The following is a 24,920-nucleotide window of genomic DNA, read 5'->3' on the forward strand; positions in this document are numbered from 1 at the left end:
TGAAAGACAAACATGCATATAAGAACCTAACTCAATATTAAACCAATAATTAGTGACCTTTTGGGAGCGCTCTTTAAGAAAAGGCTATACTTGCTCATGGTAATTTATTGGTGATAAAAACCTGAGGAAAACAGTTCGCAATGGGTGTTAACTCCCTTTAATCAACAAGGGACCAATCTGCGCATTATGCAATGATACATCCCTTTCCAGATATCATCTGAGGTGTAACAAAATAAAAATACGTTCAACTTTATCAGAGACTGTTAAACGCACAGACTGTGCAAATACGATTCGGTTTCGTTTCATATTAAAAGTAGACTTGTACAGGACACACCGGCAATTCTGTTTTATTTCAACATGCACTTGCAGAAATCGCTTGGAAACATATGCAACTTTACTCCGAATTACGTGTGATCCTTGAAGCATTTTGACCCCAAAAAGATCAATCGTAGTTGTCAATGAAACGTTTCGATTCGTGTGTCACCAGCAGGACTTAAAATGTGCTCAGTAAATCATTCAAAATTACTCTACCGCTTATATGTTTGAGTAATACATTTCCTAAATGGGCGCAAGAACATTAAAAATGACTGCAATATAATGAAATTCGCAAACAAGTACATAAATAAATGGTTCAAAAGTTTTTGAGAAATTCAAATTCCATTTACGTTAATAAATCTAGTAGTCTAGCGCAGCTATATTATATTGTCACGCTATCGCGAATCTGGCTAACATAAACGGAGATAATAACGTCATCAAACCGATTAAAGCGAATGATTATGCACATCATGTGTGCAGAAGGAACAATTTACTCACGTAACACATGAACCAACTTGTATAGGTATAAAATTAAAATAAAATCGATATTGACTATTGATGTAATAACAGGGGATATTATCTTATATAAATCAATAATTACTGGCTCAGGAAAATTATGGGAAAATTACCTCATAAAAATCGACAAATATTGGCGCACACCATCTATTGTGAATATTGTAAATCGTACTAAAATAAATGCCAATGATAAAATGCTAAAGCTGTCGCTTGGAAAATTCAGAAAACACAATTCATGTAAGGGAATGATCATGCAGAACATGTGTATGCATGTTTACCGTATCTATACAGTTGTTGTAACTGAGGCCGCTTCGGCGTAAGGTGCGGGATTGGAGACTGAAAGGTCTGCGGTTTGGTTCTCGACAGAGGTGAAAATTATCTACATAACATAAAAATGAAAGCCACCTAAATACGACAATACAGAATATAAATCAGATGAAATTCAGATCGAAATAACATAAGCATAACAATTAGGAATAAATTGAAACAGGGCCAGTTTAACCGCTAGGCAAACTATGCGGCCGCCTAGGGCGCCAAGATCTTTTTTGTTTTGGGGGGGGGGGCACAAAAAACGAAGTACACTGTCAGGTTTATCATTTATAATCATTAAGTATGTATAATAACTAATGTAGTTAATAAATTATCAAGACGAACGTTTATTCATATTTACGAACAGTTATAATAAGCGATACCACTAATGGGAGAGGTATAATAATGTGGAAGGTTCGCCTAGGGCGCAAAATACCCTTGCATTAGCCCTGAATTCAAAATGTTCGTACAAAATACAATGCATGCCCACAAAAAGACATAATAAGTCATAGTGTGAATACACGAAGAGCTCTAGGAAGTCGGAAAGATTCCAGGGAGTATATACTCTTACGTGAGACCTGCGCACAAAGAGCCGCTCGAGTCTATAGCAGCAAAAAAATATGACATACCTATGGGAAATCCTAATTCACGAATCACAAATAATCACTGCGGAGCGAAGATCAAAAATCTGCTGTAAGTGGCTCACCACTTTGGGAAGGGGTTTCAAGTGATGTGTTTAAGATATTACTACACGAGGTAACAGAAAATGATGTGGGTATTTTGATAAGTTTGATCATAAAGACCAAGGGTCATAATGCAAAATATTTCACACACAAAGAACGCGTTTTTCTGCTATGGTTGCAAATATACAATTTAGTCAGAAACATTTGAAAATGTTAATGAAATCGAACTTTTTGTATATTTGACCCCTTGTCCCCATGGACCACAGATCTGAGAACAAGGATAGCATCCCCTATTGCAGATAGCCCCCACCCCAAGAGCAAGATATCTACGAGTTCCTAAATTCCATCAAGTGGAAAAGGAGGAGTTGCAGTAACGAGCAGACCGACGGACATAAGGAAGATATCACAGTATTAGAGTAATAAGATTGATATTTTCTCTAAATTGTATTATAAGTAAGTTTTGATTAAATTATATTGAAAGTAATTTTCTATTAAAATATATTCAGAATAAATCCATTTATTTCGGTATTACAATTGTTTGAAGAACTTATATTTACTTGTAATTATATTGTTGATTATAGTAAAAAGCAATGTTCGCTAGCAACTTCATACTCAGTAATAGTTAATTTAGAAATAAAACACTCTTTTAATAATAGAGTTTAATATGGTGACCTTTTAGAATAAATTCAGTAAAATATATTTCAATTACGGTCTTAGTCTGACATATTGAATTTTAGATTCTTTAGCTATGGTGAAATTATTCGATGTTTAATTATATTCTAAAAGGGCGGAAATTATACAATGTGTGATGCTGGTAAGTGAAATAATATTGTAGTTTTATATGTATCTCTTATATCCGCAATTTAAGCTTATGTAGATTGATATTGAAATGCAATTTTATATGTGAGTATTTCAATAAAAGTTTATTGGCCAGAAACTCAAACAGGCTGCTGTCATTACAGTCGATCCCGTACCTTCGTTTCCCCAGATGTAGCCACATCTTCATCGTCAAGTGACACCTCTTTCAGCAGGATTGAACTTCGTCTTTCTCTCTCTCTCTCTCTCTCTCTCTCTCTATTGGATCATGGAAACAGCTTGACCAAGAACATGAGACAAACAATCCGTCTCATAAATGCTGATGGACAACCCTTTCTCGTAAAGGCCTATGGATACATCTCTTTCCGACGGATAAAATCTTTTTCATAAAAACAGCACCCCCCGCTAAAGCGTGAGATTGGTTATTATACACATGTCTGATCTCAGATTCGCCTAACACCAAGACTAAGTGGAAACAATCGGCTGCAAGACGACGGACAACATCAGTTTAGATTGGTAAGTCCACATACCCACTGTATTTTCCCGATATTTGTTCTACGATCCGTGGTCAAATTGGGTTTACTACAAAGAAAATAGATGATATGCTATAATGCGAGATATTTAAGATATTAAACCATTGCCAAAGCCATGAAAGGAGATGATAACTATCTGTCTGATAAGTATTGTACACGCGATTATTACGTAAATTCGGCTGATGTAAAGCTGGAATGTGTTGCAAGCAATTACATGTTCAATAGCGATAAGTATGCAACTGTTAAACTTGCTCAATGGCGAAGCCATAATATTCTGACCTAAAAAAAGAAACGTATATTTAAAACAAAAATAAACCTTTTATTCATCATTCATAAACAAACCCTACGTGCTATAATTTTAGAGTGTTAACATAACAAGAAAGTTATGGTCGTTTGCATGTCGGTATACAATACCTGAATCGGGTGATTTATAGTTTTTGAGTTATGTGGATCATGCCAGAATAGAATCTACTTTACCATTGTAAATATTTTAGCAGAAAAAATACTTTTTTACCCCATATATATATATATATATATCGTCGTACCGATATGTATGCACTTTCCTTGGGATTTATCTACAGTGTTAATCAACGATACAAAGTTGCAAATCATGTCGACATTATATGGTAAATTTCTCGTTTACGTGGTACACATACTGTGATGTATTTAATGTTTTGTTGTTGTTGTTGTTTCTCAAACATAGTATGACGTTCTGAAAATCGATTATTATTAATTAAATATGAAAATGTCCAAAGGTCTCTCTCTCTCTCTCTCTCTCTCTCTCTCTCTCTCTGGACCATCGTAGCAAGACACGGGCTAAAATCTATGAAATGACGAGCGTAGGTGATTTTCGTTTGTGCTATCGCACGATGTCTCTGGACTGCTGTTACTAAAAGCAGAATAATGACATTGATCAATTGTAAGTATATTAAAATATTTTAATAACCTTTTGTTGGTTCGTCATTTAGCTTAGTTTCTATTCCACGTTAATTTCAATGGGCCGGTACGTGGAATGGCTAAGCGTTTATGTGAATGGCGCAGCTAACCAAATGTTTGTACTGATCTATTTCCATCATTAAAACCATCTTTCATGTTTTAGTCATAAATGTATGTATTATAGTGATTTAATCAATGTGAAGAAAATAGAAACTAAAAAATGAAAACAATCAACTTATCAATATGCAAAGGTCAATTTGAATAGCCACAAAAGGCATATAACACATTTTGTAGCGGACATATTCGGAGATGTGAGGAGAATATTGAATCGGTCAATATACAGCTACCTGTAGTAAATGTTAACCCCGTTCAAAGGGCAAATATATGTATTTGTATGCGATATAAATAAAACATGTATAGTATGTACTCTGTATCAATGATATACCACTCGTTGTATACATTTTTCATTAAAAGGAAACTCAGCAAGACTTGTTTATTTTAATGAAAAATGAATACATCTCGTGGTATGTCACTGATACAGCGTACATGCCATACATATATTCTATATTTATATATACTCACATACTTCACTCATGAAAATTATAGTCGGAGCGTGTGGAGCAAATAGACATGTCCATATTTTATACCTACTGACATTAGTAGTCGTTGGATGCGGTATACATTACGAAAACCAGTCGGTGATTATTAGAATATATCATATTCGGAACTAGAAATGCTAATTATTTGCCTCGGGATGTACAATATCAATAAGAGACGACAACAATGATGTCAGTTGGACAGCAATGATGTCATTTGGACAGCAATGGCATCAAGTGCAAGTAAATCGCATATACCTTTGACGGAACTGTACTTTGCTGGTCTAAATGGTCATCTACCTCGGACGTTAGGCTTGAATTTGAGAAAGAACAATTGAGCTTAACCGGTGAGAATATAGTTTCTTTGGTCACCTAATTCTGCATAGTCAAGATCACAAACTACATCTCCAAGGTACTATAACTAAACCCGAGCAAAGAAAGTTCAGGCTTTTTGACATATCAAACGGGCAAATGAGATTTGTAAATATGATAGGGTAAATGAATGTCTTTAATGATGACTTGGTTTTACGTAGGACATTCGAAAACTGAGACACAGGTACAGTTTAAGAAATAAAATATAATCAAGTTTCATTTGAGTTGTCGCATTCATATACAATATCCAGGACACAAAACATAAAAAGATTGACGGCACGATATAAAATAATAACGTGCCTTTCATAGAATATCATTTTTTGTATTACTATACAATCAAATGCTTTACATAACCAGTTTTTTAATGAGTTATATTTACACCTTCAAGAGAAATTTGATGTTAGACACGTTGCTCTTTGTTAATATCACCCTTTATCTATTTTTAAATTTTGTGTTTTGTTTCAGTTTCAAGTTTTTTATTCTTCTCACTTTCACTTTTTTCAGTTCTGTTCTTTTTAAGTGCTGTAATTGATGTTTTCGTTTCTGCTATTCCTATTGCTGTGGTAGTTGACAGTACTGATGTTGTTGGTGCTGCTGTTATTTAACACGTTTCACCTTTTTCTTCTTTTTCTTCCCTTTTGACCTATTTGTTCTGGCATGCCCTAGCGGGGCAGTCATGGAAAGAAATCGAACTGGTGCATGCACTATTGCTGGCTTTGGTAAAACATTTGAACCATTAATACCATGAGTTCCTGTATTTTTATGTTTACACCCACTGTCTGCTAGACTAAGTTGTGTAATGCTTTGGTTTAAAGTGAATAGACGTGACCTTTGACCTGATGCCTCACGACTACCAAACGATACGCTGTCTGTGGCTGGATCTTGAAGAGACTCCAGATGGATGTTAGAATCCTGTAAGTCTTCTGGAGTTCCGCGCTGTAGGATCCGTTTGTGATATTCTTTCAACCGCTGCTTTCGGTCTCTCTCTTTGATTTTGCTAGCTCTTTCTAGCTTCACCTCGTTCAGTACAGACTCGATAAGAGCCCTGTAGTGGAGATACAAATACTGACTGATTGGCTTACATTTGAATTAACTATGAAACAGAAATGATTTACGGAAGTGACGCAATATTTATAAGGCATTTCATTCATTAATTTTCTGGAAAGATTTTAAAACAGCAAGCAGTGGAATTAATAAATATGTAGGAAGTCCTGGACCTCTCAAATTACAGATGTGCATAACATATAATCATTAAGAAAAGTCAGCAAACAATAAAAATTAAATATACATAACAATGCTATTATGTAAACTGAGAATTGTAAATTTGTTTAAATTTATGTAAATGACATATATTGCTTTGTGCAACTCAGGCAATTAGATAATTTAAATGCACCACGTCTGACTTGTCCAGTAAATGGTATTCCTATCGCAAAATACCTAAATAAAAATGTTTGTTGGCTTTTCTAAATTTCTTTTAATTTGTGTAACATGTGTAAAACATGTTATTGGATATGACATGCCTGAGAAACGGAACTTAAGCACTTTCTCCAATGACACACCGAGGCAGCCGAACCGGGCTATCATGGGCGGGTATTGAATCGGCGACTCTTGTATTACGAGTCCGACGATTTACCAACTAAGCTACTGCGGCATCTTCTGACTGGTTTTGCAATATATGATTTTGCCTTCAGTGTTGTCGTATGAATTACGATATGGGGACGCACACTCGCAACAAATGGTCTAATTATTATTTTTAAATCTTGATTCTCTGTGCCCTCGTATACGAGATGGGAATGCACACATATACAAGTATTCTGGTGATTAAAAAACAAAAATACTCCGAGGTCTGAAAGGGCTAGAGATTTATTTTTTCTTAATATGTATTCCGAAGATTGCACGAGATAGTATTAAACAATAAAATTTAATGAATAGTTACAGAGACATCCATTGAAGCACAGACAATACGAAGTGTGCATGTTTCTAGACCAGTGTGCACGCCTAACACATTGCATGCAATATAATGTAAAAAGGATAACGTAATGAGAGGGGAAAAAACAGAGAATCGTGTACCTGTAGTTAATAACGTCATCAACAGAACCTTTAGCTGTAATTTCGTCTGCCAACGCTTCTATTTCGAAATTGTACATCCGGATACCAGTTTTCTGCAATGTTCGTGAGTACTATCAAAATTCATTCATTGCATACCTTTTTGTTTTACTGCAATATCAGGGAAAATGCATTCTGGATAAAAGCAATGTAAGTAGTATGTAACAGAAAACAACAACAACAACAACAACAACAAAATAAGTAGTATTTAGCGATACACCTGAATACCTTCCATCCCGCCAAAAGGCATACGGGATACAGTTTCTAATTCTACAGGAAAATTCATTTACTTTGTCGACAGCACTTTTCCCCACAATGATTATTATGATAGGGCAGACGGAAAAATTCGATTTAATTCTCAAATAAACAAATACTATCAGACTCAGGCAATGTTTGCAATTTTCTTCTGCAAATATAAAAATGACAATAACTGAAGTAAATGCATAAACAAACGAAACAAAGTCAATACAATAAACGTGCTCCAGAAAGGTTTAACGCAAACATTTATAATAATCTTAACGTTTTGAAAACATGTAATTAAACATTCTGTTGAATGATGGCGAGAGACTTAAAATTTCTAAACTGTCCATTTCATTCACGTAATAAACTCAATTTAACAAATTTTAGGAAATTTTGCTGTTTTTCATGATTTATTTTTATATATGTATATACATTTTTTTTCGGTCAAAATATTTATCCTATACTATTTGTACGAAATGTATTATTAGTATTATCGCGATGATAATGATTATTATTATTATTATTATTATTAGTAGTAGTAGTAGTAGTAGTAGTAGTAGTAGCAGTAGTAGTAGTAGAAGCAGTAGTAGTAGTAGCAGTAGTAGTAGTAGCAGTGTGTGTGTGATTTGGATTTTTAACGTAGCTTTAACAATTTTTCAGTCATATCGCTAAGATGTCTGCATTGTGGCAGTTTATAGTGATGTCCAGCATTGGGGCATCATGCCGCAGACATGTAGCATGATGTCCCACCCAGTCACATTAACCTGACACCAGGCCAACCAGTCCTAACACTAACCTCTTAATGCTCAGCGCCAAGCGAGTCAGCTGTTAGTACCATTTTTGTAAGTCTTTGGCATGACTCAGCATGGGATCGAACCCACGACCTCCCGCACTAGGCCACCGGAGCCGTCGGTAGTAGTAGTAGTAGTAGCAGTAGTAGAAGTAGTACATGTAGTAGTAGTAGTACTAGTACTAGTAATAATAATAATAATAATAATAATAATGACTTTGTATAGCGCCTAATCTTTAGAAACTCTAAGCGCTTTGCAACATTAGACAACACCTATAAGATAAAAAACATATAATAATATTATTACAAAAACAAACACCATGAAATTAGAAAAACATTAAAAAAATAAAAAAACATGCTGAGAATATTTCAGATAGGACACATTATTAGGTCTTCAAGTTTGTTCTTGCTGTCGAAATAAGTAAGTTTTGAGAGCCCTCTTGAATGTGATCACTGTGTCTTTGTGTCTAAGTTCAGTGGGCAATTCATTCCACGTTGCTGGGCCTTGGTATGCAAAAGAACGCTATCCATATGACTTTGTTTTCATAGTGGGAATATAGAGTATACGATTGTCAGAAGAGGAGCGTAAGTATCTTGCTGGTGTATAAACATGGGTGAGGTCGGATAGGTATGTTGGACTAGAGTCCGACAGTAAAACGTAGCACAGAGAACAAATTTTGTGTTTGATTTTGGATCGAATGGATAGCCAGTGTAGGGTACAGAGCAGCGGGGAGGTGTGCTCTGATCGTGGTACTCTAAGTATGATCCAAGCAGCTGAGTTTTGAACTTTTTGAAGTTTCTGGCGTAGATATTGAGATGAACCAGACAGAATTGAGTTAGAATAGTCCAGTCTTGAAAGTACTAATGAACACACAAGTGGTTTAGTGCCATCAACTGAAAGATATTTGCGAACTGAGCTGATGTGTCTCAGCTCAAGATATGCAGCCTTGCATATGTTCATGACATGTTGGTGCAATGTGAGAGTACTGTCCAGAGGAACGCCTAGGTTTCGTACTGATTGTGTGAATTTAATGTTGGCATTCCTGATATTTATTGTTTGAGGTAAAGGATGTGAATGAGAAAGTGAGAAAGTCTTTGTGTTGTGATCAGAATGGCCTCAGTTTTATCATCATTCATCTGCAGCTTATTATATGTCATCCATGATTTCACATCAGAAATGCACCTCTCTACACCTTGGATGGTAGCATCAACTTCAGTTGGGTGGCTAGATTTGTATATTTGGGTGTCATCAGCGTACAATTGTTGAGACACTGGATGATGATCTATGACACTTGAGAGCGATTGAGTGTACAATATGAAGACAACAGGTCCAACAACAGACCCCTGTGGGACACTACAACATAGATCAACTGGGCTGGAGTGTATTCCATTTGCAGATATAATTTGTGTCCTGTTGACCAAGTAGGACATGAACCACAGTAAGGCTGTATCATGAATGCCAAATATATGCTGGAGACGGTGAAGTAATATATCATGGTCTATTGTGTGAAATGCTGCAGACAAATCAAGGAGGGTGAGGACTTTAATCTTTCCGCTATCCATCGCAGAGAGAATGTCATTAACTACTTTTAGAAGAGTAGTTTCAGTACTGTGGCAAGGGCGATAGGCAGATTGTACATTGCTAAAAAGACTGTTTGAATTTAGATGAGATACAAGCTGGGATAGAACAACCTTTTCTAAGATTTTTTTATATGAATGGAAGATTAGAAACTGGGCGGTAGTTCTTTAAATCGTTATGGTCTAGTGTTCGTTTCTTCAGCAGCGGCTTTACAATGGCAGTTTTGAAAAATGATGGGAATTCCCCGGATGAGAGAGAGGTATTAATAACATCAGTTAGTGAAGGCAATACTGGATCTAAGCACTCAAGCAGCAGTGATGTTGGAACTGGATCAAGTTCACATGACTTTGGTGCACTCTTCATCATGATTGTACGTACAAAATCCATAGAGACAGGTTCAAATGCTGCTAATGGTTGCCGCTCAAATTCTGTATCCCAACTGTATGGTGACGACGAGTCAATTGAAATTGTGGTGTCAAACTTATCTCTAATGGTTTGTACTTTGTCACGGAAGAAATTTGCAAACATGTCCGGAAGGACGACTGGAGAGAAGGTAGTTGGAAGTGGTGTAGTTTTGTTCCTTGACATTAGCTTGTTAGTAATCTCGAAAAGCTCTTTGCAGCTGGAACTTTCCATGATCTTAGTAGTGTAGTGGGCTGATTTCACTGCATGGACTATATCTGTGACATTCTTCTTAGCGATTTCATAGATTTGCTTATGAATAGTGAGTCTGGTGGAAAGCCAGAGCCTATCAGCTTTACGGCGGTCTCTTTTAGCCGTGCGAAGCTGGTCCCTAACACTGCTATACCATGGAGAACACTTTTGAATTGATACTCTGCACTTGGTATCTGGGGCATGTTTGTCTAGCAATGAACGCAGACAGTTATCGAGTTGTTCTGCGGTAGGAGGTAAGCAAGTTGTTAGGTTAGCTTGGATGTCGTGCAATAGTTTGGTTCTATTTATCATACGGAGGTTTCTCTTAGTAGCAGATAAAGGTGGAGGGTTAGCGACTGATACGTCCAGATGGCATATAACGCAGAGGTGATCTGATGCAAGGCCATGGGATACCAGGGAGGACCGTAGAATGGTATCATCAGGTCTATGAAGAATCCAGTCTAAAATGTGACCATGTTTATGTGTGTGTTGGTTAACTGATTGTTGGAGGTTGAAAACATTAATGGAATCTATGAGTTTTGATGTATTTGAGTTTCCGGGACAGTCAAAGTGAAAGGTGAAATCTCCAAGAATAATCAGGTTGCCACCTATCGAATTTCCATAGTCCAGGAGATTCGGAAACTGCTCCAAAAAGAGAGAGTCAGCCAGCTTGTTTTTTCTACTAGGAGGAGGGCGGTATAGGCAGAATAAAGGGACTGACCTTTGCTCCAGTGTGAGTTGTGGTTTGGACTGGTTCAAACGATGTGTGGTCGAAACTGAATGTTGTGGTGTAGTTAAGACGTTTTATCATAGAGTTCTTTGAGATGACAGCAATTCCACCTCCGCGAGAATTACGAGGGAACGACTTGATGGAGTAAGCAGTGGGTGTTAGATCCGCACACTAGTAGTAGTAGTAGTAGTGGTGGTGGTAGTATTCCGCTACAGCATTCTCATGACAGGTTTCCTTTGCGACCTTCTCGATGCATAAATTTACCAAGATATAATTTTAGTACATATTGTAGTAGCTGGACTTCGATGGCATTTGTTTTCGGTATGAGTGGTTACCGCCTTTTGTTTTAACTTGGGCGTAAAGAAAATTAAATTCTCATTGCAACACAAAATAAATATGCAGTTTGCATTTTTCGATACTCTTTTTCATCGGACATATTTTACATTATTAAGCTCTTTTTTTTCTCAGATTTTTCGTTATTCAAACACGTCAACAGTTTAATTTTTCTCCCATCTTGTGTGTTACGTCTTTACTTTGTTATTGTATTTAGTTTTAATTTCCACCATGCAACGAGGTTGTTTGCCTCAAAATATTGAGAAACTGGCTTTTAACTGTGCAATGCCAATACATACACACATGCATGTACACATACAAAAAATCAATACACATACGCACACACAAACAGAAACACATATGAATAGATAGATAGATAGATAGATAGATAGATAGATAGATAGACAGATAGATAGATAGATAGATAGATAGATAGATAGATAGATAGATAGATAGATTTAAAACTTCTCTTAACTGACCTTGAGTCTGGTAATAAATTCAGACCTAGGCATTTCACAAGTAGCAGTTTTGTCAAAGCTCCTCAATAATTCCAGGGGTCGGATGCCAAACTTCTTAATATAATCTAGCATTTGTTCCATCGGTCTCTTCTCTCTTGCTGTAATATATATATATATATATATATATATATATATATATATATATATATATATATATATATATATATATATATATATACTCTGAATTCGATATCTTTCGAACATCTATGGGCCCCAGATGCCCTAGTGGTTCTATGCACTCGCTTTTAGAGATCACTCAAACATCTCACCTCTGTACGCCTGAGTTCGAGTCTGGCTAGACCAACATGGGTATGAAAGAAAGCTGTCAGTAGCTTCCCGTGGGTTGGTGGTCCTTCCCGGGGTTTTCCTTCGACAAATATACAGGCCATCATGGATAGACTATTATGTGCTAAATAAAATGGCGTTGAAGCCTACACAATTTAACCAAACTAAAATCCTAACAGTTTCAGCTATTATTCGCTACCTCTCTAGCATGCAAAAGTCACACGCGAAACAAGGGAGCGAACTACTGAAACATAAATTGTACTAGTTGTGTCCCATACCATGATTAGTTTCTCGCTATAATCACATGTATGTATGTATGTATGTATGTATGTATGTATGTATGTATGTATGTATGTATGTATGTGTACATGTGTATAAATAAGTATGTTTGTATTCTTATATGCGTGATTATGTCAGTATCAGTCTAAACAGGAGCAAAGCCCGGCAAACTTCATGATGTACACATGAGTTGTGCTTCCCTGCTAGAAAGTTAAACATGGCATCTGGGCTTTTCTACGTTATGCACGTGCGTTTGAGTGAATGCTTGGCATCGCCACGATCTTTATTTAGAAACAAAAGATTTGTTTAAAAGCTTAAGAAATACGGCGACTGTGTTAATTTAATGTAATTAGCTTAGTTTAGGTGTACGGTTACGAGCTGGTCTATTCGGCCAAATTGGAAAGCAAGGTTTAGAAAGAAAAGAGCAGACGTATATTTGTAATAAAATTAATAAGTAAAACAATTACAATTTACAGTCACATATTCTATCAAAATTTTAGTTTTCTCATATGAGACACGCGCATACTATCATTTTTGTGTGTAATTCAAACAAAGAAAGTGACCTGAACGTTGTCCGAGCTTATCCGGAGATCCAACTTTCCTGCCACTTAGAAACCGGAACTGTCTCTGTGCCCTTATGCTGGCCGCCAGAATTAGTGTCTCGCCAACAACACACACATTCTGTTAAGAAACAAGAGAGAAAATGCAGGTCGATTGTTACGCCTGCTTCTAAAACCCATAATTTCTAAATAATTTTGCCTACCAATTACATGTGAGCTTCATAAACCCGAGTACAGATGTAGAATGACTAATGTTAGGATAAACCACGGATGTGTAAAGTAACTAATGTTATACACACACACATATGCATACACACACACACATATACACACTGATTAACGGGGGTGGGGTCGAGTGGCCGAGCGGTCTAAAGCGCTATCCGTTACGGAGCACTGCAATCTCACTTCTGTCTGCTTTGGTTCGAGTCTAGGATTCGGCCAATGTGGGTATGTGAGAAAGCTTGCCAGTAGGTTCTCGTGGGTCGGTGCTTCTTCCCTGGGGTTTTCCGGGTTCTTCCTCCACCATTAATACTGGCCGCAATGCATAGCCTATCGTGCGCTGAAAAATAGAGTTAAACCCCACAACAATAACAACAACAACTGATTAACGCATAAAATATATTGGGAGTTCTTCATTGCTTTATTTTGCAACATAAGTCTCCGACTAGTAGGACATGTATTACAGACTTTTAAGAAAATGCAAAATTAAAAATAGCAATTAAATTGTGTTCCTTGATCATAATGTCTGTATATCTAAATTTGTGAATGTGACATTACCGAACAGTCCATTAATTTTAGTTTACTTTTGTCCCCAGTCACGCTCTCCACTAGGTCGTGACATCCGGTCGTAGTAAGAGGGTTGTCCCCGATCTGCAAGAAAAAGAACAAAGCACCTCTGTACCAGAGTTGTTGGCAGCCGTCGTTCTGTTCCATTCAGCTCTTTATTCGAAAAGGCTGAACCAAGCCTAATTATGTAACGAAAGTATTACTTTCAGAATTAAAACCAGCATAAAGATTCCAGTTTGTTTCATTTTTCTGACTCACTGTGCCTAAATCGAAACAAATGGATCATGTAAAAGCACAATGTTTGCATAATTCTCGCCTCAGTAAACTATTTAATATCGATACAGTTAGCATTGTAGTAATTGTGATCTTCACGCACTCCTCGTATACGTTAACTTCTTGATTCAATGATATTAATGCACTCCCCCTTTTTCAAGTAGTTTCTATTTTTCAATTTAATTTTCTAAAATTTGTCCGTTTCGCTACGTCGATGATGGACATAAATATATTAAATCATAACCAGAAAACCTAGTCTTGAATCTGATTACAACATTAATGTTTTGCCCACCTTTAGGACTGCAAGTGTCATGTTGTGCCTCAACCCTCTGCTGATGATGCGTGCTCCGTCCCAGTTGATCCTATTGTTACTTACGTCAAGTTCCGTTAGCGTGCTGTTTTGGCGTAACGCTTCCGACACGGCCACGGAGCCCTCATATCCTAATCCATTCATGGAAAGGTTCAGGGATGTCAAAGTGGTATTCGTCTTTAGAAAAGAAAACTCAGTTAAGTAACTGTGACACATGAGTCTAACGGCAGGTAGTTCGCTGATATTGTTTAACCGTGGTGATACAAGACAGATTCTTTATTCCACTCCGGTCACCTTATGACTGATGAGGAATACATACTCAAAAATACATTTATATTTTCCTTCTGAACGAGGCTGCAGAGATACGACGTATTCATAAGCCATATCATATTAGCTCCTGTCCCGGCTTGGTAATTTTTGTACGAATTTAAGTTCGATTCCGTGCATTTAAGAAAATATTGATAATCGGACATCGATGAAAACACCGAAAATATGTTTCAGTCTAGATGTGCGATGCGGAGTAAACATCCGTATCGAACCATGAAAGATTAACTGGGTATGTGATAAGAACAAATATATGATTAAAATATGAATGTGCGTGCAATAAAACATTAATTATATCAACAGTCATTTTAATAAGGGACAAATTATATGAACACAAACTTGTTTGTTGTACAAAGGATGTAAAATAACTTTAATACCATAATATATATATATATATATATATATATATATATATATATATATATATATATATATATATATATATATATATATATATATATATATATATATATATTGGATAAACATGAATGTCCCTTTCTTTTCTTTTTTTTCTTCTCATTTTTATTACTGATCTTGAAATGAACTAATATCTAAAAGTCTTGAGAAATGGATATTGATACACTAAGGAATAGATTTGGATAAGTCAATGAATATGTTTAGATATGTTAGGTAATAGCTTTGGATATGCTGAGGAATAGATTTGGATATGTTATGGAATACATTTAGATCTGTTCGAGAATAGGTTAGGATCTGTTAAGGACAAAATTTTGATATAATTTGGATATGTTCAGGAATACTGGAATATAATTAAAAACATAGACTTGGATAATTTGAGGAATATATTTTTATATGCTAAGGAATCGATTTGGCTATATCAAGAAATAGGTTCGAATATGCTAAGGAATATATCTGGATACAGTATGGAATAGTGTTGGATATGCTAAGTATATTCACGGTATAGTACGTTCACGACGTTGACACTAGTGTATCAGATGATTTATAGAATATCTTAAATACTTTGTATGAATATTGTAACTGATAGATGTAAAATGTTAAATCCAATAAAATAAAATCTATTATGTTTAACAGATTACTGGAAATCTGAATTGTTGTTGATTGGAGATTACACTCAGCATTTGACGATCAAGTTTAATTAGGTCAGACATATAATCTGAAGAAAGGTCACTTAAGACTTACATATCATGGTTCATTTAAATTAGAGAATACGTTTTTGTAAAGATAGCCAGTCAAGATGAGAAAGAAAGAAAAAAAAACATTAGAGTGAGTCTTAATAGGAAATTCAGAATTATGCGCGGGGCTCTTTTCTGGAATTTTTTCAGTTCTGGATATATTCTAATTGGATGTGCTTCCCCATATGGAACAGTCGTTGTCGATTAGTGGTAGTAGATATGTAAAATAAAGTTCAAGCGAAAAGAGATGTAGAAATTTCAATAGTAGTTGTAAGAGACTTTTTCTCTTGAGACTATTGCACATTCTCGAAATATATGTGAATTCTAGCTGAGGTGTTGATCAATGTAGAGTTCTAGAAGTGTTTTTTTTCTTCTTCAACACTGTACACGTTTAAGATGTAAAAATAAACAAATGTGATCCCAAATTTCTTATAGAAGTATGATAATGGGAGTTTTAGGCGGTCTGAAAACCTCCGGTTCCCAAGAAAGAGACCCATTTGTGATTTACTAAAGCTTTTTCCCACTTATGATTTTTACATAGTGTGCATCTGTGATTCTATCCCACGTGAGTCAACGTGGAAGCTTTACTTATCATGGATTGAGAGCTGCAATGCAATGAACTCGCAGACAGATTGACATATTCTGACAATACATAAGTGATTCACTTATACAGAATTGCAGTTAGTTTTTATATAATGCCATATATATTATTAAAATTTCATGTCTGCGACTAATGCGGGAAATTAAAATACCAGACTCATTGTGTTTTATCTCACCAGAAAATAGAATAAGTCATTATTTATCTTGAATGCATCATAATTTTCAAAGACGTATTCGGAGTTCCTTGACTAATTAGCCAGACTGGTGATTGCGTTGGAATCAGCACGACAAAAACTCGGCGAAGAATATAGCAAAAAGCGTGAAAAGTTATTGCATGATGTGCAATCTATGCAAGGAGAATTTAAATCTCCGACGTTGCCCAAGCCACACAACGAAGATATTGAAATGAATAATGAAGACAGTGACGACATCGAAATGACTAGCGATGACAGTGAAGACACTAAAACGACCAGCGAAAACAGCGAGGATCAACAAAATTAGAAAATGCCTTAAACATTAATGTACCAATGACATCCAATCACCCACCTAGAGAAGAAATAAGAAACAATATTCACAAGTATGCAGAAGAACGATGGTTAACCCGATGCAGGATAAAGAAAAACGACAGTAAACAGATGTGATGAGTGCTACTGTATGCTTGAAGATAGAATCAGAGAACAAAGCTGGCTCATATGAGAATGAGCGTCCTTCGCCATTTTTGGACACAAACGTAAAAGCAGTGGTGGTGTACGAGTTGGTGTGATATTTAGTAGCTGGACATTAGGGGTAATTCGGCCTAATGACTTCTCAAGAAAATTTTATCCGAGCAGAGACCTCACATATTCTGTTGTGATAGGGAAAATGAGCCTGTTCGTTTAACATACCCTGATGTAACATTTTACATTACCATTAGCAGAAAATTACCGTACAATTAATGGCAGTAAAATGATATACTATCCTCTGGAACGTGTTGGGTTTGCACCAATACCAAAGCAAGTAAGGCATTAAGTAAAAGAAAGATGACAACGACAACAGAATGAAGCAACCATAGATTGAATTAGAGACAAGTTTCTGAATATTTATAAGAGGTTCAACTTCGCTGTAACACATCCGATGCACGTTATATGTTGGCCCGGGTGCTCGACCATGTCTTAAATGAACAAGATGAGTCTTTGTTCATTTCGGTAGCCCAAAGGAAATGTGAGAATACATTTGTCCAACTTAATTGATTTAATGACTGATCGTACAATAAACAACATAGAATCATCAGCTACTGTGTACAGTATTCAATGAAAACACTGTAAGCAAGGAAATTGCATATGCATGCGGAGCTTTCGCAGTCGAGTAATCAGTTTTACCGATCATGTGCATCTATTGCTAAGTATTATCCTGTACGGCTGCGTAGATTTGCTAACACACCCATCAATGAAAAAGCCAATGATGTCATCAATGATTGAAGCAGTTGTTGTTTATGAAAAAGTGTATCGGTAAATAAGCAAGCCGTTGATGTTTTTCCCTAATAATAAGGCATGTCGGCTACGAATAAACCAAAGCAACTCACGCGAGTGTGTCGAATAAGAGGTTCCAAGCGGTATCAGAAAGGAAGATATACATGCAACATGAGAACTCGTATTTGAGCTGTGACCGGTTGTGAGAACTTCCCCCAAATAATTAACTGCGGTTGGTTGCAAAGGCAACTGTAAATCAACTCAAACAATCTGTGGCCCCAACCCCTCCCCCCCCAAAAAAAAAAAGCAAGAAAGCGAATAAAGATACCGATTTGCACGACAAACCTACACATGTGCTATTAGGACTTCCTCCAGAGAAGCTACGTCTTACTGTAAGGCAGTTTCGAGTAGCAGCACAGTTAAATAATAAATGTTAAGATTCCTACACGGGCCAAATTTAGCTAAAATTGCACGTGCGATTGTTGATAAACCAAACTGTCGTTGAATCACTCGCAATATTGCCGCAGAGGATGTTGCGTATGTTCCTCAGATAATTAAAGTCCCATAATTCAAGTTAGACAAGCGTTCTCGGGATCTTCAAGATTACCGGGCAAACATCCCAAGCGTAAGCAAACCAAGCAGAAACTTCTCCCAAATATACCTCTCAGTATTGTAGCAAGTGGGTGAAAAGGTGTGGCCACCATGATTCAAGGTGGACTTAGTTCTCAATGTGGAAATTACCATGCCTGGCTATTTAACCCTTGAGACTCTGCACCATTTATAGCATCACAGCCGTGGTTTCATAGTGGTACCTGTGTAATTTTAAACTATAGGGACGCCGGGATCATCAATGTTGAAATAGACAAATGTTATGCAAAGGTTCAGTATCTATGTTTTTCAGATGTTTGCAAGTTCGGCTTCATATTTTCGAGGGTTAGGCTACATTCCAACACCAGCGTGTATTTCATCGCGAGCAATGTTAAAGGTGTAAGCGATTGTTTTGATTGGGCGATCTTGCGAGTGATCATTTAGTCCTACCACGAAAATACAAACAGTACCTGGGAGAAGTCAAGTTTGGTAACATTGTACCAGTTAGTGACATCAGTAAGGTTGAACAACTCACCTCTGATATCGCCGTTAATGTATTTGTTTGGAATAAAGGTCTTCAGCCGATTCTACCGCGAATCATATGCTGTTCAGTGTTGATATGTTCTTGCTTACCAATATGGGCGGTTCAGTTGCGCGGTATCATTACTTATGGATAAATGATTCTCCACGAATGGTCTCCTGGCACAACAAACACAAGGGTAAACAGATTTTATGTCGACTCTGCATGCATGTATGTAGAATCCAACAGTTGATTGAGGGTCATGAACTGTAGTGCAAGAGAAGCTCACTATCATGTAAAAACCTGGCAAAAACGTTTTGAAATTTATCACGAAGTAACGAAAGTTGAATGTTCAGTATTTTATTTGCCCGGATTTTAAATGCTTGAACTTTTCAATAAGGAACTACAGGTCGTCCGAGGAATAAATCTGAGACGCCAACCCAGATCTTAAATCGAATACAAAGCAAGTTGCTGTAAACAGCCCATGGATTTTTTCTCAACTGTCGTCTGATGTAATGGAACAAATGACCTGCCATTGTCGCATACAGGCTACAGTTCGACTGAGTTGTTCATTAAAGAGTTCGAGGTTACCGCGACAGCTTACCTGACATGAAAATGGCCCATAATGACAATAGTGAGTTTTTCGCGACAACTCATTGCTGGATCTGTTTTGAAACCTCCGGTGGAGATGGAAGTTCCACAATGTGTGATCACTGCCAGGTCCGCGGTGTGTACGAAGGAGACGCACACAGCGCATGCGATTATATCTCAACAACAATAGAATTCCAGTTGTGCTTCATAACCTGCGCAGTTATGATATTCACCTGATCATGCGGAATCGAATGCACCAATAATTATCAACAAAATGAAGCAAAATATAATGTTTCAACTGGGTCAGCTGCAGTTCACTAACTCCCTTCGGTTTCTAACGTCCAGCATAGACAAACTAGTGAACAGCGTGTGTTGAACGTATCCAAATTGCTAATGTATGAGTTCTACTACGACTTAATCAAGTCACAGAACGGCGACAAAATTAAGATTATGTACACGGATACGTACATATTACCACCAATGTCTACGCGAATATGGCAAGGCATCACTCTTAAATGAGTTTGACACCAGTGAGTACCCGAAGGACCATCCGCTGTTCAGCAACGCCAAAAAGAAAGTCGGGAGAAATTCAATGGACCAATGCGCCAGAACGCCTATCAAGGAATGATACCTACAATGTACTTAGTTGACAAAGGACAAAGAAATTTCCCGGATTGTAGTCGCAATTATCTCAAGTACAACATGAATGAGGAGTGTCTTCAGCAATGATGTGAATTCGCACACGGTGAAAATGTTATTCGGCCAATAAACATCGCATATATACCACTGCATCAAGGTAAATTTATCCCCCTTGGATACCTAGAGATAGATTTTCCCTGATGGAATGGCTACTACGCGTAGGGACACGCGTAGATCCCAAATTAAATATTTGCGATAATTGTGTGCTCGCGTAAATGACGTGTCACTGCTCCCTCACAAATTCTGAACTTGGAGGCTTTGCCTCTCGTTCGTCCACGGGCGCTACATATTTGTGTTGTTGCCCCGGAATATCAACTCAGTTTTAGTTCGTAAATGTATCAACGGACCATTCCGGTCCAGCAGCAAGGCATTGTCTGCCTTTCAGTTCCTCTGGTGCATATATATACTGAACAAACTTGGTTTAGAGTGAGTCTTACGCGGTATTTTTGGACAGTTTTCTGCCGAACTGTCAGAGGGTTCCGACACGATTCGGTTTTTGGTTTGAGTTTTCAAAGCTGCTGTGACCGAGCGAAGTCGTGTCATCACTCGTGAGGTCGCTTGCGATTCATCAAAACTTCTTGTGTGCACTGGTGCCCGAATAATCGTTCCTCCAGAGTACTGTTGAATCGTTTCGCAATAGCCTGATCACAATGTATGCTGACATGTCCATTACGAACCAGAGCTTGTTGTTTCGTCAGCAATGCGGTTACTGGTCTATCTGCAGAAGCCGAGGTCATATTAGTATTCCACGTGCATATATACCTCTGAATACGTCTGCCACAGTTGTTGAATCTTTGGACGCTCATGTACCCGATCAAGTGAAAGAAATAATATATCCGCCCTGTTAACTTCGCTGTGGGTCCACACATCAATCCAACTTTTCAACAGTTGCTTATCTCTTCTAATAACCGCGAAGACTATATTAGATCGTGATCTATTTCTCATCCATGTTGACTATATTGCCGTTTTTCCTGTAATTTGACTTTTTCTGTCTCCATGTGGCAGGCTAGGGACCCCAAGTACAATATTGACCTTAATACATTTTTTGACGATAGATCTGGCGATTCTTTCTCCAGATGTAGGATGTATCAGGTTCAAGTCATGGCGCTTGTCTTTTATTAGAACCCAGGTGTATGTCTATCTTTGTTCCAGGCCAACAATAAATTCCATTCATTGATATGCTTTTACAAAGATATTTACTCCGACATTTTTAAAATCCTCAATCGAATCAATCACGTTATGATGTACACATGGATTTTAGGGTTCCACTTTCGTCGTCCAGGACATTCCTTTTCATCCACTATTGAGTTCTTTTCAGCAATAAGTTAAGCCCTTGACGTTAACGACCTTGATCACCAGCAAAAAAATCTTGTCGTATACGATGAGATGATGTTTTGGACTTTTAAGTCAACCCAGCGATAATACTTTCCAGGGGCCGGCACTAATACTCAGAGATGATCAATATGACACAACGATAGGCACACGTGCCTAAGGTGATCCGGATAACTGCAACATGTTGATGATATTTCGTGGGCTTGACACAGATGGGCGTGCGAACATTCAATGGACATGGCGCCTAGCCGACCAGCTTGTAAAATGAGCAGCTTTTCACCACCGGGGCCAACTTTGAACCAGTTTAGACGAAACATCTAACAGCCATGATAAACATATACAATGACGAAATATGCCAGCGATGCTGTAACAGAGGTTACTGACTGAGATCAATTGGAACTCCTTCACGGTTATATAGTTGTTGGCGAACGTGTCAAAAATATAATGCAGTCTCCACAGACTCCACGGAAGGACCTCAACGCGGGCTACGAACAAATGTTTGTACCGCTTATGAAACCAACAAAAACATTGCCACGACGATTATATTACTCGCCAGATGCATCGAAGATCGTGTGAGATCCGTTGGCCCGTCTATAATATTTCAAAAGGACGCAAACAAACATGCGGATCATTTAGCATTTACAATATGAAAGCCTATGAGACACGCAATTCTCCCGTTGCTGTAGAGGTGGGAGATTTAAAGTTTTCTAATCCTAATTGCAACTTTCAGATTTACACAGCGTCGAGGACAACTTTACAGAGAAAGAATGATCGTTTCCCAGTCATATATTTGGGTTTTCCAGAGATGTTCGCAAGGCTATATTTCCTGTACAAGATGGTCGTTATCGCTTAACCGGCTTGAAGCAGCTGTTCTGTTTTTTACTACCGTTTTCATGATATTTGTGCCTGTTGCCTGTTTTCATTTTTGTTATTGTGTTCATTATGTATTGGCTGTTAAATTAGTATGTGTTTCTTCATCTCCTTGTTTTGGAAACGAGAATAATAAGACTTTTTCTCACCTGTCTTGCTCTACTGTTTTTGAACAAACCGCCATCACGTGATACTCGCCAGTCAACCCGTTTATGCTACGATGGACCCTCATTAATTGCTTTAAGTGATCACTCCTTGGCTCTCCACACTACATTGTGCTCTAGACTAAACGAACTGGGACTACATTCATCATTACCTAAATGTAAACAGAAGCTAAAAAAGAAACGTTGTTTCAAAGCTGGACTGCTTAGAACAGGTAGAAGAATCCCAGTTATCTCCCTTATTTCAGCACAACCATTTAAAAAAATTTCAACCGTTAATTTAGATAACCTAATTCAAATCCCAATTAATTCGTCAACCTTTGTGTCAACTATCCAAGAAATACCTCTGCGCATTGCATTATTCAATGCCCAGTCAGTAGGACCACCGGAAAAGCGCACAGAAATAGTTAATTTTATCAACGACCAGAATGTTGACATATTTTTCCTGACAGAAACATGACTAAAAACATCTGGCGATGAGCCCAAGTGTGCGGATCTAATACCCACTGGTTACTCCATCAAGTCGTTCCCCCGTAATTCTCGCGGAGGTGGAATTGCTGTCATCACAAAGAACTCCATGATAAAACGTCTTAACTACACCACAACAATCAATTTCGACCACACATCGTTTGAACCAGTCCAAACCACACTCACACTGGAGCAAAGGTCAGTCCATTTTTTCTGACTATACCGCCCTCCTCCTAGTAGAAAAAACAAGCTGGCTGACCCTCTCTTTTTGAAGCAGTTTCCGAATCCTTGGAGATTTCAACTTTCACTTTGACGGTCCTGGAAACTCAAATACATCAAAACTCATAGATTCCATTAATGTTTTCAACCTCAAACAATCAGTTAACCAACCCACACATAAACATGGTCACATTTTAGACTGGATTCTTGATAGACCTGATGATAACATTCTACGGTCCTCCCTGGTATCCCATGACCTTGCATCAGATCACCTCTGCATTATATGCCATCTGGACGTATCAGTCGCTAACCCTCCACCTTTATCTGCTACTAAGAGAAACCACCGTATGATAAATAGAACCAAACTATTGCACGACATCCAAGCTAACCTAACAACTTGCTTACCTCCTACCGCAGAACAACTCGATAACTGTCTGCGTTCATTGCTAGACAAACATGCCCCAGATACCAAGTGCAGAGTATCAATTCAAAAGTGTTCTCCATGGTATAGCAGTGTTAGGGACCAACTTCACACGGCTAAAAGAGACCGCCGTAAACCTGAGAGGCTCTGACTTTCCACCAGACTCACTATTTGTAAGCAAATCTATGACGTCGCTAAGAAGAATGTCACAAATAAAGTCCATGCAGCGAAATCAGCCCATTACACTACTAAGATCATGGAAAGTTCCAGCTGCAAAGAGCTTTTCGAGATTACTAACAAGCTAATGTCAAGGAACAAATCAACACCACTTCCAACTACCTTCTCTCCAGTCGACCTTCCCGACATGTTTGCAAATGTCTTCCATGACAAGGTACAAACCATTAGAGATAAGCTTGACACCACAATTTAAATTGACTCGTCGTCACCATACAGTTGGGATACAGAATTTGAGCGGCAACCATTAGCAGCATTTGAATCTGTCTCTATGGATTTCGTACGTACAATCCTGATGAAGAGTGCACCAAAGTCATGTGAACTTGATCCAATTCCAACATCACTGCTGCTTGAGTGCTTAGATCCAGTATTGCCTTCACTAACTGATGTTATTAATACCTCTCTCTCTCATCCGGGGAATTCCCATCATTTTTCAAAACTGTCATTGTAAAGCCTCTGCTGAAGAAATCAACACTAGACCATAACGATTTAAAGAACTATCGCCCAGTTTATAATCTTCCATTCATATAAAAAATCTTAGAAAAGGTTGTTCTATCCCAGCTTGTATCTCTTCTAAATTCAAACAGTCTTTTTAGCAATGTACAATCTGCCTATCGCCCTTGCCACAGTACTGAAACTACTCTTCTAAAAGTAGTTAATGACATTCTCTCTGCGATGGATAGCGGAAAGATTGTAGTCCTCACCCTCCTTGATTTGTCTGCAGCATTTCACACAATAGACCATGATATATTACTTCACCGTCTCCAGCATGTAT

At 37.6% G+C, this 24,920-nt stretch overlaps 1 protein-coding gene across 1 annotated transcript in view; it reads right to left on the minus strand.

Moving 5' to 3' along the window:
- Nucleotides 1–140: 140 nt before the first annotated feature.
- Nucleotides 141–24,920, minus strand: part of LOC149786838 (uncharacterized) — a 57,413-nt gene continuing 32,633 nt past the window's right edge. The window contains exons 8-13 of the mRNA XM_089975986.1: nucleotides 14,502–14,696; nucleotides 13,928–14,020; nucleotides 13,154–13,271; nucleotides 11,988–12,124; nucleotides 7,147–7,238; nucleotides 141–6,121 (exon numbers count right to left, since the gene is read on the minus strand). Of these exons, the coding sequence (XP_089832112.1) occupies nucleotides 5,674–6,121; nucleotides 7,147–7,238; nucleotides 11,988–12,124; nucleotides 13,154–13,271; nucleotides 13,928–14,020; nucleotides 14,502–14,696 (1,083 nt within the window). The 3' untranslated portion in view covers nucleotides 141–5,673. The remainder of the gene's footprint in view (nucleotides 6,122–7,146; nucleotides 7,239–11,987; nucleotides 12,125–13,153; nucleotides 13,272–13,927; nucleotides 14,021–14,501; nucleotides 14,697–24,920) is intronic.

This window comes from Sinohyriopsis cumingii, chromosome 12 (genome assembly GCF_028554795.1).
Source record: "Sinohyriopsis cumingii isolate HCF-2022 chromosome 12, ASM2855479v2, whole genome shotgun sequence".
Classification (NCBI taxonomy): Eukaryota; Metazoa; Mollusca; class Bivalvia; order Unionida; family Unionidae; genus Sinohyriopsis; species Sinohyriopsis cumingii.